Raw genomic sequence first — 16,308 nt, forward strand, 5'->3', positions numbered from 1 at the left:
CTATGTACGAGTACGCCACTAAATGTGAAAGCGTATGCACAGTTGTGTTCTGCTTAGAGCAGGCCTCTCAAAATGAGTGACCACACAGTAGCAAGAATTGGAGAGTTGCTCAGTCGCACTGGTAGTATACTGTATGAATTTCTAGGAGGTGGGTTGCCACCCCGTCAAGTAGTATGAAGAAGAACTCCAAAAATATAACAATGGATCGTAGCTTAATGATTCATATGTGTTTTTATTGAATCTGCGGCTAGTGCCGTTTCGGCCAATTTAACGCCTTTATCAAACTGGTGCCACTGTGGGAAGAGGGTAGATTAAAATTGGGTGGTCGGCGCTCAAGAGAAGAAAGCGTGTTTCTGCATTGCAGGGCTCATTCCCTCTGCAGTGCGGACGCACGCTTTCTTCTCTTGAGCGCTGACCACCCAATTTGAATCTACCCTCTTCCAACAGCGGCACCAGTTTGATAAAGGCCTAAATTGGCCGAAACGTCACTAGCCGCAGAGTCAATAAAAACACATACAGTATGAATCATTAAGCTACGATCCATTGTTATATTTCGGGAGTTCTTCTTCATGCACACAGTAGCAAGGGCGGCCCCAAGAGACCTATGACAACTCCACACGTGGTGTATTGCTGTGGAATTCCTGCAGCAGAATTACGTGCAGAACGCCTGCAGTGTTTTACAGCAGCAGAAAGAAGAAATCTCATCCACACATTGCATCGAACATCTGCAGCAGAAAATTTTAAATCCTACAGAGTGTCAATATATGTTGAGCATTTTCACTGCGGATTTTACCTTTTGCAATGCATAGGGTAGGTTCAAACGGAGGTTTTCAGTATTTCAGCGTGTCTCCCATTCTGCAGAAAAAGGCTAGGATTGCTGCCGATTGACTACAGTGGGAATCGGCAGAATTGTGTACAGGTCCTTCTAAAAAAATTAGCATATTGTGATAAAGTTCATTATTTTCTGTAATGTACTGATAAACATGAAGAAGAACTCCAAAAGCAAGGGTCAAACACCTCAGCAGTGCCACAGGCTGATGGCCTCCATGCCACGCCGCATTGAAGCAGTCATTTCTGCAAAAGGATTCCCGACCAAGTATTGAGTGCAGAACTGAACATAATTATTTGAAGGTTGACTTTTTTTTGTATTAAAAACACTTTTCTTTTATTGGTCGGATGAAATATGCAAAATTTTTTAGATAGGAATTTGGGGTTTTCATGAGCTGTATGCCAAAATCATCAATATTAAAACAATAAAAGGCTTGAACTACTTCAGTTGGTGTGTAATAAATCTAAAATATATGAAAGTCTAATGTTTATCAGTACATTACAGAAAATAATGAACTTTATCACAATATGCTAATTTTGTGAGAAGGACCTGTATATGTCATAGATTTTTCAGTGTACGGATTTGGAATCAATGTCATGTGGAAAAAAAGCCCAGCATGTTTATTGCTCGCATTAGTTCCATGTGGCAGCCCATAAATTAGTTCAGTTTCATGGGCTAAATCTGTGGGCAGATTCACAGTACAGAAATCTTCTGTCGCAGATTCTGCAGGAAAAAAAAAATACACTTTGGGTTTTGCTGATATTTTCTGACAGTTGGACAAGATATCTAAGGCCTCTTTTACATGAGCCTGTTCGGTCTGGGAAACACACTCTCCACGATAGCTGCATTTCCCAGCAGTGGCATAGCGTGGATTTCCAGCTCCTGGGGCGCCCGCTAACCTGTGGACATGCCCCTTTTTACATAGGTACAGCTGATGGGGGTCTGCTAAACCCAGCAGCTCTGCTCACGTGATCGCTGGGTCCACATAGCTGCTATCTCTGCTCACTGCATATTGCTCATTGATCGTTTTGCACCGAGCAAAGGAGAAGGCAGAAGCGGTAATAAACAGCTCCTGTCTTCTCCTTGGGGTTCCCGGCTGTCACTGACTTGCGCCTGCAAGATTGCAGGAGCTTTAATCCCACACCGTACATGTACAACGCCCAGCACCAAGGGCCGTACATCTATGGCACTTGGTTGTTATGAAGTTTGTAAGGAGGATTATTACTGTGGGAGCTTATATGGAATCTGCACAGCAGGCACCGCCCCCACAGCTAGTTTTAACCCTTATTTACCCCTTCCCCCCACCAACTCCACTCACTAAAATTCCCCCTAACTGCAGGGCCACTAGCAGTGCTGCAAAACTGTGGACTGGAGCGGAGCACAACCTACAAGAGAGCACTCATCAGTGAACATGTACCCGACTAGGTGAATGCCATGCCATTCATTGACTTATTCACTGGTGATAGCGGGAAACACACAGTGCACAGACTGGTATTACAAAACAACCCCCTTCGCGACTGGCAGCAGCATTGTCTCCATTTTAATGTCTCACCTCTTTTGCTAACTTGCAGGACAAGGGCAGGGAGGCTGGAATTGCAGTTCTTCTATATACATCAGTGGGCGAAGGACTTTTGATGATGTTATCACAGGTCCTGCACTGTCCAAACAGAATTACACCATTGTCGATGTTGGGTGCATCAAGAGCAATGGTGACGCTAAATACCAAACAACTTTAAAAAAAAAAAACATCCACACCATAAATCTCCGCCACTGCAAAAAGCAAAGTAATCCTGCAGGAAAGCCTGTTGTAGTCAGCAAGAGAACTGCAACCTAGCAGAAAGTTATCTTCAAGCAAAACCACAATCTGAAATATAAAAGTTAAAGCTACACAGGAATGTCTAAGGACGACAATGACGATGTATAAAAAAAAAAATCTCATTTTTCATCTACAGTTAAGGTCTTTTATATATTATATCTTGATCTGTGCACTTGAAAATATGCAGAATAAGCATTATAAAATGAGAACTTGGTGTCATCATATCCATCAAGTGCCAGTGTTTTATTCCAAGCTTACTCTAAGGTGTGATGATCTTTGTATTTTATTGCCCTTATTACGGAGCAGAGTTCTCATGCGCAATGTCAATGCAAATCCAATCAGGTCTAGCTCAGACCTTCATCATAAAATGCCTTGTTGCTATGTGCCCAGCCATAAACCATTGCTGCTGCCTATAAATTGTAGGTTATAAAAATGAAGTAACTGTAAGAGCCTTCTTTCCAAACCATGTAGTAACAAAAAAGAGAATACCTGGGAAAATATTACTGATATTTACTAAAAGTGACAGTACCCCAACTTGGGCTATCTCAGCGCCAGAAAATCAAATCTACACTTCCTAGGAGCCATAGGAAGTGTGAGGCCATTTTGAATTAGGGCTCAGAACCTTCAGATTGTGCCCAAGATGTTCAACAACAACAGTGTTCATTAGGTATTTTAGCTTTTGAGCTATGGCCATATTCTTAGAGGTTTTTACGTGGATCACTTTTAGGTGTAGACCATACTATTTACATGACTAGGATGTCATGGTACGGCCACATGGTCAGAGTACCTGATGCTGTTTTGGAAGCCAAAAATCAGGAGGGAATCATAAAAGGAGAGAAAGTAAAAAGGACATATACCATGGAGGGTGGGGGGGGGGGGGTCATTTGTTAGACTGCATGGCCCCTTTTTGTGACTTTTTAAAGAATTTAGGCACAAGCAGCTGGGGAGTGGTGGGGCGAGTGGTGGGCAGGGTCATCAGCCCTGGCACAATCACTATCATTTTCCTGGCGTAAACAATGATTGAAATCTACGACAGACAGGGGCTGGAGTAGATTTAATTCTAGGCGCACAGACTGCTGGAGGAAACACACTCTCCACGATAGCTGCATTTCCCAGAGCAGAAGATATAAAAAACAGCATAAAACATTCCTGGTTTTGGCTTCCAAAACTGCATCAGGAATCCTCATCGTGTGGCCGTACCCTAAAAGAATCTGCTGTTTATTCACATTGGTTTATCATGGCAAATAACAAACTCTAATGGGGTTATTTATCAAACTGGTGTAAAGGGAAACTGGCTTAGTTGCCCATAGCAACCAATCAGATTCCACCTTTCATTTTTGACAACTGCTTTGTAAAATGAAAGGTGGAATCTGATTGGTTGCTATAGGCAACTAAGCCAGTTCTACTTTACATCAGTTTGATAAATGACCCCCATACCCGTATATTACTGATCAGTCATATTTTTCACACTTGGTCCTGAGAATGGAGACTATATCAAACCATATAGAACTCTATTTGTGGCTTTATTACTTTTTTAAGAGGGGTTATCCGGGTAAAGATAATGTTGACCTACCTCCAAGATAGGTCATCATTATCACATCACCGATCAGCTGTATCATAGAGCCGCGCACTAACCGGAGCTCTAAGTTAGTCAATATCTTTTTCCCGGATAACAACTTTAAGTTAGACAACATTTTCAGTCTATGTTCGCACGATTAAAATTTGCAGCAGAATAGCTTTCCATTGACATAAATGGAAAAAAACACCACCATAAGCACATGGTAGTGTTTTTTTCTGCTGCCAAATTGAGATATGCTTCTGACGTGGCATATATAGATAAAAGAAAACCAAAAACATACAGCGCCTCATGTGCAATATCGCCTTGAAAGATGTGCAGATATAGTAAGGTATATGCGCTTACCAGATGCTGTCGTGAGTAGTCCCAACAGCTATGACGGCTTCGCTGGTTTTTAATCCTTGTAAAACGCTTCTAAAACTGCAAGCATTTTTTTTCTTCTTTCCCATTGACATCAATGTGAAAACCACCATCAATCTGTATCTAAGAAGTAAACATTGTGAAGAAAAGAATGGAACCCACTGCCAGCAATATGAATGGAGAAGCAGTGTTCTTTAAATGTTCTTCTTTACTTTTTTAAAAATATATAATAAATGGTCAGCGCGTTTCTGGGGCGGAGCATCCCCTTCATCAGGACAATCACCAGAAACGCGTTGAAAGTTTATTATATTTTGAAACAAACAAAGAAGAACATTTAAAGAACACTGCTTCGCCTTCCATATTGCTGGCAGCGCCGACCAGTGGGTTCCATTCTTTTCTTCACAATGTTTACTTCTTAGACCCAGATTGATGGTGGTTTTCACATTGATGTCAACGGGAAAGCAGAAAAAATGGGTCTTTTGTTTGTGTATGTAGAAAATGTTTCAGATCTTTGAGTTCAGCTCATGCAAAATGGGAGCAAAACCAAAAGTGTTGCGTTTATATTTTTGTTCAGTGTAGGTACAGAGCTGGTATCAAAAGAGCTTTTCTGTACTTAGCTGCTGATGGACTCAGGATAACTATAAAAATGTAGATTTCCAAAAGGTTTTTTTTTCCCTGCACATGTTTGTTGTAATATTTTGCAAATCACTGTAGAAAAACTGTACAAAAAGTGTAGACTAAAGGGCCTTTTACACAGGCCGAGAATTGAACAGATCATCCCTAACGAGAGTTCATAGTAATGCTCGTTACCGATGATCTGGCGGTATAAATGCACCGTCGATTACTCGATGAACAAGCAAAACGCTCGTTCATTGGGTAATTGCAGCACAAAAAATCCTTGTTTTCCGGCGGCAGATTGTGCTGTGTAAACACGATCTGCTGTCGGGGAACAAGGAGTCTGTGTGGGGAATTAGCAGTCGCTCCTCCCCATCCTCTGGGGTAGCATGTAAACGCAGAGGTCTCCTCCGCTATTGATCAGCAGATTGCTGGGAAGAAACGCTTCCTTCCTTACAATCTGCTTGTACATTGTCCTGTGTAAAGGGACCTTTACACTTCTTAATGTAATGAATAGAAACATTCCATTTACCGATTATCTAAATAAAACTGAAACATCCCTTTAAGTTTAATCAATTTGGATTTGCATTCACCCTATACCACATGCAGTGGTCGTCTGTACACACGGGTTTTGGTGAAAGGTTGTTTATGACATAACTATTTTTTTTTTTTATTTAGATCCCAAGCCAGACCTAAAAGATGTCTTTCCAGTCATCATTCCTGGATGGCATGGTTGGGGTAGGGGATATGATTCTTCTTGATTCTCTGTCTGAGGATTCCCTACTCCAGAACCTAAAGGAACGTTTCAAGCATGATGAGATATATGTAAGTACGGCCAGACTCACCCCATACTCATGTAACAGATTGATTGAATATATATTTGGCTTTGCATGTTACACAAAACAGAAACCTCTGAAAATGAGATACAAATGTATCTAATATATCAATACATCTGAGCTGAAAGAGAAAAGGGGGATTTATCAAGCCCTGCGCTCCAGAATTATGGCCTCAAAAAGTCGCAAATTAGGGTTTTACAACTTTTTTTCCTAGTCACACCAAAGAACTGGTGCTAGACCAAGTTAGGCTACAGGCACATGAACGTATTTTGTTTCCGTGTCTGTTCCATTTTTTTTGCAGATAGGATGCGGACCCATTCTGTCCGCATCAGTATGTCCGTTCCGTAGCCCCGCAAAAAAAAAAAATAGAACATGTCCTATTCTTGTCTGTTTTAGGCATTGTTACAATGGATCCGCAAAAAAAAAACAACGGATGGCATACGAATGTCATCCGCTTTTTTGCAGAGCCGCAAATTGCGGACTGCAAAGCACACTCGGTTGTGTGCATGTAAGCCTTTGGCCCCTTTCACACGGGCGAGTTTTCCGCGCGGGTGCAATGCGTGATGTGAACGCATAGCACCCGCACTGAATCCTGACCCATTCATTTCAATGCGTTTTTCACTGATGGTTGCTAAGAGATGTTGTTTGTAAACCTTCAGTTTTTGATCACGCACGTGAAAAACGCATCAAAACGCACTGCACCCGCGCGGAAAAAACTGAACAACCGAACGTAATCGCAGACAAAACTGACTGAACTTGCTTGCAAAATAGTGCGAGTTTCACTGAACGCACCGTGAACGCATCCGGACCTAATCCGTCACGCTCGTGTGAAAGGGGCCTTATCCAGTAATAAATCTAATCTATGTCATACACAGCAATTAAACAATCATTAAAATGAAAGCCAAATGCAAAGTGATTCTCGCTTCGCCAGCCGCTTTGGCCTCAAGATGAAGACATTTGTGAAACGTGCGTGGGTGTGGTGGACGAGCTTGGGATCACTGTTACTTTTCCTTTATCGCACTGGCATTTATGTACTCTGACCTACGTGTATTGGATTGTACTTTTATTGCGCTGTGACTTTATCGTGGTTTTGAGAGATATATATGCTGGACTATGTCATGTACTGCTTTGTGGTATTAGAATATTCTTGCATAGTCACCCTTTTTTTTTCACTTTGCATTTGTCTGTTTCAGTCTAATGTTTGTTTTGTTTGTTTTAAGGCCTCGTGTTCACGACTGTATGTATTCTGCGGTCCGAAAAAAACGGATCTGCAACAAAATTCAGATGACGTCCGTGTGCATTCTGTCATTTGCGGAACGGAACAGCTGGCCCCTAATAGAACAGTACTATCCTTGTCCGTAATGCGGGCATTAATAGGACATGTTCTATTTTTTTGCGGAACGGGCATACGGAAACGGAATGCACACGGAGTGACTTCGGTTTTTTTGCAGACCCATTGAAATGAATGGTTCCGGATACGATCCGCAGAAAAAAAAACAGAATGGACACGGAAAGAAAATACGTTTTTGTGCATGAGCCCTAATACTGTGTATGAAATAAACTTGGATAACTTGGTCTGGAACCAGAGCTTTGTATCTGGTGTCTTACAGATCTGATACTGATTTGAGGTTACTACAACAGGTGTTGATTTTTTACTTTATTTGTGCACAAATTTGCATTTTTACACCACTCACCCTAGTTTTGAAAAATGGTGAGAAAGTGAGCTGTTTGCACCTATGAAACCAGCTGACCTGTTACATGTGCACTTGGCAGCTGAAGGCATCTATGTTGGTCCCATGTTCATATGTGTCTATATTGCTGAGAAAAATAATTTCTAAATACATGCAAATGCCTCTAGGAGCAACAGGGGCGTTGTGGTTACACCTAGAGGCTCTGCCGCTCACAAACCACTTTGATTGACAGGGCCAGGCAGACATGATCATTTTTACACCGGCCCTGCCAATCAACGGCTGCGGAGAGAGCTAAGCCTCTAGGTTTACCGAAAGCTGCACACAAGTCATGTGACCAATGAATGTGATGTCACTGGCCTAGGAAGAGGCCGCAGTGCTCACCGATCAGACGTTTGTGACCTTTCCAAAGGACAGGTCTTCAATGTTCTCTTCCCAGAAGACCCAACCCCTGTATAATATACTGTATTTTGGCCACTGTTCACAACAGGCCAGGCCTATTTATAGTCGGCTGTGGGTGTACTCAGATCATTGGCTACACTTAGAAACCAACTGGCAAAATATAACCTAATGTTTTCTGCAATATGCTTGCATAAATTAAATCAATCAACTTTACTTAAGTGAAAAGCCGCATTCCTTCATTTTATAGGAAACCTGCATTATTTATGTACTTTATTCTGATGAACTCTCTATTTCCAAGAAAAGAGAAGTATTAAATGCAACACTTCCATGGTGTATAGCAGAACATGAGCCAGTGAAGGCCGAGGATAAGCTCACTACTTGCACATTGTGACCTTGTACTAGGTTCTGCACGCCAAGATAAGACTGTGAGATTGACTAAGATAATAGCATGGCATTCCCCGCCAGAGGATAAGGGAAAGAAGATCTTATAATCAAGCCATTCCGTTGCCTTATGATAACATTCATACCAAATAATTGTCCATGTTTGGTCATAAGATAAGAACATAAGATAATTTATTGGACTTTACATTTTTACTAAATGCTGAATTTGATCTTTTGCATGGTACATAAGACAGACCTTTGCTTCTAGTTTACTGTTTTTCGCCTCTGCTTCCCTTCTTCCATTTCAGCCTCGAGGTTGAACTTGATGGACGTGGCTCTTTTTGACCATACTATGAACCTCCACTCTTAGCGTTAGTGTTAGAGAACTGCTTGTGATATTGAAGAGTGCTCACGTTATCAGTGTCACCATAGTTTGTGGTCTACCGCACGGGTCGTAGTTAGAGGCAGCCTTTATATAATCCCTGTTTCTCCTTCTGGCTGACTGAGGGAGTGACACGTTAACCTGGCAACACCATAAGTGTCCCACCATCCCTATAATACCTAGCAACAAGACAGTCCACAAAACACAGCGCCTCCCTCTCCTGATTGGTAAGAGAGTAAGGAAATATGGGTGGGTTCACATCATGTTTTATGCCTCCGTTTGACATATGCCTCCAGGCAGCACAACACATTCTTGTATCCTGCAGAGTCTGGTAAAAAAAAAAGTATACATTTTTTTCCAATGGAACTCTATGGTGAATGGATGCCACTGTATGATATAAGTTTGAGGCATCCGTTTAACATATAAGTTATGGGAAAAACATGATGTGAACCCAGCCTAACCTGGTTAAGGGTGCATTCACGTAGCTTTAGCTTCCTGTTCTTCTGATCCATCAGAAGAAGAGAGAAAGGAAAAAAAAAACAGGATCCTGTAACAAAAACGGATCCCGTTGCCTCGGTTGTTATCAGTTTGAGCCATTTGAGATCAGTTTTTTAGACAGGGGTAAAAAAGGTCCTGCATGCAGTACTTTCTTCTGTCTAAAAAAACAGATCTCAGATAGAAATGGTTCAAACGGATGACAACTGAGGCAACAGGATATGTTATTTTACAGGATCCTGTAAAAAAACGACTCCTATGCAATCCTATGCATAACTGATGCAGCAGATCCATTTTTTTTTACAGGATCCTCTCTCATTTCTTCTGATGGATCAGAAGAACGGAAAGCTAAACCGATAGGCTTCCATGGACACCATATACAATTTGTGTCCCAGGATGCTATATATTCAATACCTTTTGGTATTATTATTACATGTCATCCCGAAAGCCCTGTAGCAGTTTTCGCTAATCTGCTCCATTTTGTCCATTTAAAATTAAACTCAGTAGTTGAGATCTGAACATTTTGTTGAGTTAAAGAAGTATTCCAGGATGTTAATACTGATGGCCTACCCTCAGGATAGGCCATCAATATCTGATTGCTGGGGGTCCAACACCCAACACATCTATAGATGAGCTGTTCTCTATGGCTCTGGCGTCACAACTACATACATCCATTATGTAGCAGTTACCAGCTCCGTCCACTGCACAATGGATGGGACTGTGTAGTTCTGGCACTGGAGCTTCTCTAAAACAGCTGATCATGGGGGTGTATGACATTGGACTCCCACCGATCAGGATGGACAATCCTGAGGATAGGCCATGAATATTAAAATCATATGGCAGCTCATTACATAAAAGCATGCATCTTCAAGAGGTTGACTTCCCACCAGAAAATGGTCAATGAATATTGACACTGGACAGGGAGGTTTGATTTGTTAATAATAGAGGCCATAGTGGTCGATTATACTGGAAAAAGGGACTTGACGTTATAGGGAGCACAGACTCCACAAAACTAGAATGTGGACAAGGGGAATGACATTCCCAGGTCTCACCATGATCAGTCATGCCCTATGTCAGGGATGGCCAACCTAAGGCTCTCCAGCTGTTGCAAAACTACAACTCCCAGCATTCCCAGACTGCCTACAGCTAGCAGCCTACAGCAGGTCATGGTGGGAGTTGTAATTTTACAACAGCTGGAGAGCCGTAGGTTGGCCATGCCTGCCCTATGTGAACACCTGAAGCTGGGCATGGTGGTGTACAGATGTGAGGAAAGCCCAATGATCATAAATGCCACAGGATAGCTGGTCTTTAAAGCCACATCCTACCATCTCCTAATGGCTACTTCCAGCAAGAAAATATTTAATGTGATAAAGCACATGTAATCTCATGCTGGCCCCTTGAAGGTGACAATGATTACACTGCACTCCAACGACCTACACAGTCAGCAGTATGCGGTGTGGTTCATGGGAGATACACAGCGTCAATGTGCAGCCAAGAAACCTGCAACTGCCTGATGTTATTATGTCTGCATGATTATCATATGTAAGGAATGTGTCCACCACACTATGCTGAATACATGGTGGGATCCTGGCAGAAAGGTGTGCCAAATAGTGAGTCTAATAAGGGGGAGGTTTATCAAGACTGGTGCTTTCTGCACTGGTCTTGATATGCCCTGTGCTGCCAGAGGAAGCACGTCATTTATGGTCGTAGATAAGGCGCATCCTCCGGCAGTCCGTGCGCCTAAACAGAAGTCTATGGCAGCTCAGGAATACCATAGATTTCTGGCTTCATTTGCACCAGAAAACTGGCGTAAATGAAGATAAATTTGTTGCGTCTTCTGGCCATGCCCCCTTTGTGAAAATTGGTGAGGGCGACGTAAAACTGGGAGATGCAACAATTTTTTAAGGAGTCACAGTTAAAAAGACACAAATACATAGGGGGAGATTTATCATCTACCTTGTGCCAGAAAAGTAGGAATAAAAAATCGCAGTGTGTGTGTTTGCAAACTTTTTAAATGCAACTTTTTTTTAAGTGCCTCTTTCGCCGCCCTCGCCGCTTTCCCTAAAGGGTGGCGTGGCAAGGGCAGGAAATGGGTGTGGTCAACAGTGGAGACAAATGTATCTTCATTTACGTGAAGCCAGAAACGGCAGCTCTAAGCTGTCAGAGATTTCTGTTTAGGCACACGGACTCCTGGAGGATGCGCCTAATTTTGGATGCGGCCTCATGTGGTGCATCCGACAGTGCAGGGGATATTAGGACTGACGCAGAAGGCACCCGTCTTGAGAAATCTCCTCCATAGTTTGTGACTTTTCAGGCACAACAGAGATGATAACTCTCCCCCTATATATGTCTTCACCTATTAAGAAGATTGGTTGTGCATTTCTCAACTAACACTTCCACTTCCGTTCCACACCCGCCATCATCCCATGCTGTGCAGTCACTGAAGTAAGTTCTCATGGGGTCAGTATAACCTTATATAAGTATTACAGGAATCTAAAATCACGTCTCATCACTGGGACAGTACGTTATCTGCAAGCAGTTCTGTAATGTTTCCGAATATGTGCTTGTGCCTCACATGTCCTCTTCTGTATGCCAGACATATATAGGAAATGTAGTCATATCCGTGAACCCCTACAAGCAACTCTCAATCTTCACACCTGAGAAAGTGGAAGAATACCGAAATAGCAAAATGTACCAGCTGAAGCCGCACATGTAGGTATCATAAAGGTTAGAGCAGTCATATTCATTTGGAAACTTCCAGAGATAAATAACGCTCGATTAGCAGTTCATGTGCATTTACGTAATTCCCATTGTAAGGTCACAGACCTGAAGGCAGTAAAGTGCAAGTGGGAGGATCTCAAAGTGCAAGATAACAGATATGCAGAAGTAGACAATGGACTGCACCATATCCACTGATAATGCAAAGGCTACTCATTCACATGTCAGTCATACGGTATGTCATGTTTCATAGACAGATAGGTAGGCAGATAGACGATAGATAGATATTAGATAGATAGGAGATAAATATTAGATAGATAGATATGAGGTAGATATTAGATAGATAGATAGGAGATAAATATTAGATAGATGGATAGATAGATAGGATATATATATATATATATATATATATAAAGAGAGAGAGATATTAGATAGATAGATAGATAGATAGATAGGAGATACATCGATATGGCTGATCGCTCGATTCTATCTAGCTATATCTCTCTCTCTATCTCTCTCTCAGCGCGCGCGCGCGCGCTCTTCGCTCGCTCGCTCGCTCGCTCGGCGCTCCCTCTTCGCTGGCTGGCTCTCTCGCTCTCTCTCTCTCTCTCTCTCTCTCTCTCTCTCTCGCGCGCGCGCGCGCGCGCGCGCTCTTCGCTCGCTCGCTCGCTCCCTCTCGCTCTTCGCTCGCTCTCTCGCCCTCTCGCTCTTCGCTCGCTCGCTCGCTCGCTCGCTCGCTCTTCGCTCGCTCGGCGCTCGCTCCCGCTCGCTCCTCGCTCGCTCCCTCTCGCTCTTCGCTCGCTCTCCTCGCTCGCTCGCTCGCTCTTCGCTCGCTCGGCGCTCGCTCCCGCGCTCGCTCGCTCGCTCGCCCGCTCGCCTCCTCTTCGCTCGCTCGCTCGTCGCTCGCTCGCTCGCTCTCGCTCGCGCTCTTCGCTCTCTCGCGTCGCTCCTCGCTCGCGGATAGATAGGAGATAGATAGATAGATAGGAGATAAATATTAGATAGATAGATAGGAGATATTAGATAGATAGGAGGTAGATATTAGATAGATGGATAGATAGGAGATAGATAGATAGATAGATAGGAGATAAATATTAGATAGATAGATAGATAGATAGATAGGAGATATTAGATAGATAGGAGGTAGATATTAGATAGATGGATAGATAGGAGATAAATATTAGATAGATAGATAGATAGATAGATAGATAGAAGATATTAGATAGATAGGAGGTAGATATTAGATAGATAGATAGATAGATAACCTGTATGAGGTGGACAGCACAGCAGTAAGGAAATTGCAGTGTGTCGGCAGCTGTGAAGGCGATCCAACTTCCAATTAAATAAAATCAAAAATTCCACAGCACTCCCAAAGATGTAAATCAAAAGTAATGTCTTTAATCACCAAAGCGACGTTTCAGTCCTCTCACTGCTTGAGAAAAGTCCCAGTAAGAGGAGTGAAACGTCGCTTTGGTGATTAAAGACAATACTTTTGATTTACATCTTTGGGAGTGCTGTGGAATTTTTGATTTTAGATAGATATATAGATATTAGATAGATATAGATATATAGATATTAGATAGATATAGATATATAGATATTAGATAGATATAGATATATAGATATTAGATAGATATAGATATATAGATATTAGATAGATATAGATATATAGATATTAGATAGATAATAGGTGATAGACATGTACTCATTGTAGTAGTATGTGTAATATAATGACACCAGTCAGAATAGGAAATATAATTACTGTCTCTTAACCAGCCCCATGGGATCAGTAAGTAGCTATTTATATCCATGTACACCGCGTATAGCAATGACTAATGAAAAAAGAGTCACCAAAGATCACAATGGAACGTGTTTTACAGAAGAGGCAGGAAATAACGCTCGTGTGTTGCCTCTATTACATTTCTCATAGTACTTGTCTTAAAGGTAGTCTGACAGCTGAAGGCCTACCTCGATGACCATACTAGCTGCATGACTGAGGAATAAGAGGTTTTAATTCACCTTGTGCCACCTTGCTGTGTCCGACAAGTGTTCCCTTACAGTGAAGTGTCCTGGACTCCCTGCACTGACCACTCCCCTCCCTTTTGGGTCATGCCTCTAGCATCCAGCCCCGCATATCTCATTAGGCTTCCTGCACACAACTGTGTCCATATTTTGGTCCACAAACAAGATCCACAAAATACAGAAACCTTCCGTGTACAGTCTGTATGTTCTCACTCCCATCAATAGAAAGGACTATTCTCACAATATGGACCAGAATAGGAAATTTGATATCCACACGGATCCGGAAAAAATAATAATAATGGATGCGTGTCAATGTGCTATCTGCAAGATATCCAGATAGCACATGTATTAAAAATACAGTCATGTGCATGAGGCCTAAGAAAGCGGCCAGTCAATGACATTGTGGCACTGGGTGGATTAAAACCTCTCGGGCATACAACTAGTACGACCATCTACCTATGTATGCTTTAACTGCTTTACATGTCACCTAGCTAGCACTGCAATCGGTTGTGAGGGTCAAAACTGCTGATAGACTCCTTTCAACTACTGTTCAGCTAGAAAAATGACATCTTCCTATGAGAGGCTATTTGCCCTCACTGCAGGTAAACCCATAACTTGACCAATGCAACAGTTAAGACTTGTTAAAATTCACATGGTACCTTCACAACCCCCTGATGTTTCAGATCTCTGACTTGAGCTATATTTTATGTCATTTATTGTTATCTTTCATCTACATTAGATTTCTGATGAACTGAGTAGTTCCTGCAACCTTCCTACACATACTATACAGTGATCATGCAGGAAAAGTAACTGAGTCAGCGCTATAATAGCAGGACGGGGCTATGACTGACCACCGATGTTGGCAATTTAACCCCTCAGCCACGTCAAGGTCTCCCTTGGTTTATGTACAGTGAACGTAGGGACTGTGATCACCACGTGAGAGGCTTGAATATGCCCCCCCCCCCCACGCTTTACATTAGATATGTTCTAAAAGAACCTGTGCATATTAATATTATACTCCAATACATGCTATGCCAGGATATTATAGTTAGGTAACAAACAAATGTAAAAATTTCATAAATAATAAAAAAAAAGTTGCAAAACATTCAGTAAACATGATTTTCAGGCCAAAACGGTATATAACTCTAAGAGATTAATACTGTATTTTGAACCATATCTGATAACAGCTAGAGAAAGAACTTCACGTCTTGTTTAATAAGGGCTAAAAGTGAGTCAGAAACACGGAAATCACTAGTATACATAATGGTCTTATGATTTCAGTGTTATTAGATTTAGAACAAATCGGCCATATGACAGGTCATGTAAGGCGGACTAGTTAACTCTCCATACATTAGCCGCTGGCTGAGTCCATTACAGTTTCCATTACCTGCCATCCCACAGAGAGTAAGTGCTCCTAACAGCAGTGCCAATCTATAATACTCTGCACATAATTGCATTGTGATGTCTGGACAGCCTAGTCTAGCCCTCCTACCCCAGTGAATAGAAAGGAAGTCACATCCAAACTGGGAATTAACTTGACTTCCAAGAAAATATTTTAAACCAGGATTTTTTTTCCATTTGCATTCATCAGCAACCTTTTATACTTGGAGCTAAAATTTGAATTCTAGGACGGAATGCAAAACGGAAGACATTAACAGGCACTTCGATTTGCTCCGTCCTAATACATGTCTATGAGGCCAAATAACGGTTCAGTTTGTTTCCGTTATACATGATGGAAAATAAGTACGAAAAGTCAAATGTAGATACCCGCGCTAGTCCAACATGCCATTAGTACAATACATAGATAGATTGTGTACCTGCCGGTGGTGGTGTAATGTTGATGCCTTTAGATCCCTCTAGTCACGCTGTTTCACTTGCGGCATCTTACTTCTGCTTCCACACTCTCTAGCGCGCAGTCCCTGCCGGTGGCTCGTGTGCACGGGGGTAGGGGGGGGGGGAGACTGGCAGGTGATACCTTGAGAACGGACCTTCGGTGTAACGTCACACTATCCTATGGATACCACTTGAGTCCACATTACCTTCCAACGCGTTTCGGAGTATGCAGATTCTTTCGTCAGGGATAGGTGTTACTCCTGAGGAGGGAGGTCTCATGCAGGAATCTGTTTAGGAGTGTACAAGACCCTTCCCCTGGTAGTTTGGAAAAAATAGTCTTGTCGACAGGACTTTC

The 16,308-nt window shown here is 42.2% G+C and overlaps 1 protein-coding gene across 1 annotated transcript in view; it reads left to right on the forward strand.

Moving 5' to 3' along the window:
• MYO1A (myosin IA) overlaps positions 1-16,308 on the forward strand; it is a 116,783-nt gene that overhangs the window by 25,198 nt on the left and 75,277 nt on the right. The window contains exons 2-3 of the mRNA XM_044285315.1: positions 5,875-6,021; positions 11,977-12,092. Of these exons, the coding sequence (XP_044141250.1) occupies positions 5,896-6,021; positions 11,977-12,092 (242 nt within the window). The 5' untranslated portion in view covers positions 5,875-5,895. The remainder of the gene's footprint in view (positions 1-5,874; positions 6,022-11,976; positions 12,093-16,308) is intronic.

The sequence above is a fragment of the Bufo gargarizans genome, chromosome 3 (assembly GCF_014858855.1).
Source record: "Bufo gargarizans isolate SCDJY-AF-19 chromosome 3, ASM1485885v1, whole genome shotgun sequence".
Lineage (NCBI taxonomy): Eukaryota > Metazoa > Chordata > Amphibia > Anura > Bufonidae > Bufo > Bufo gargarizans.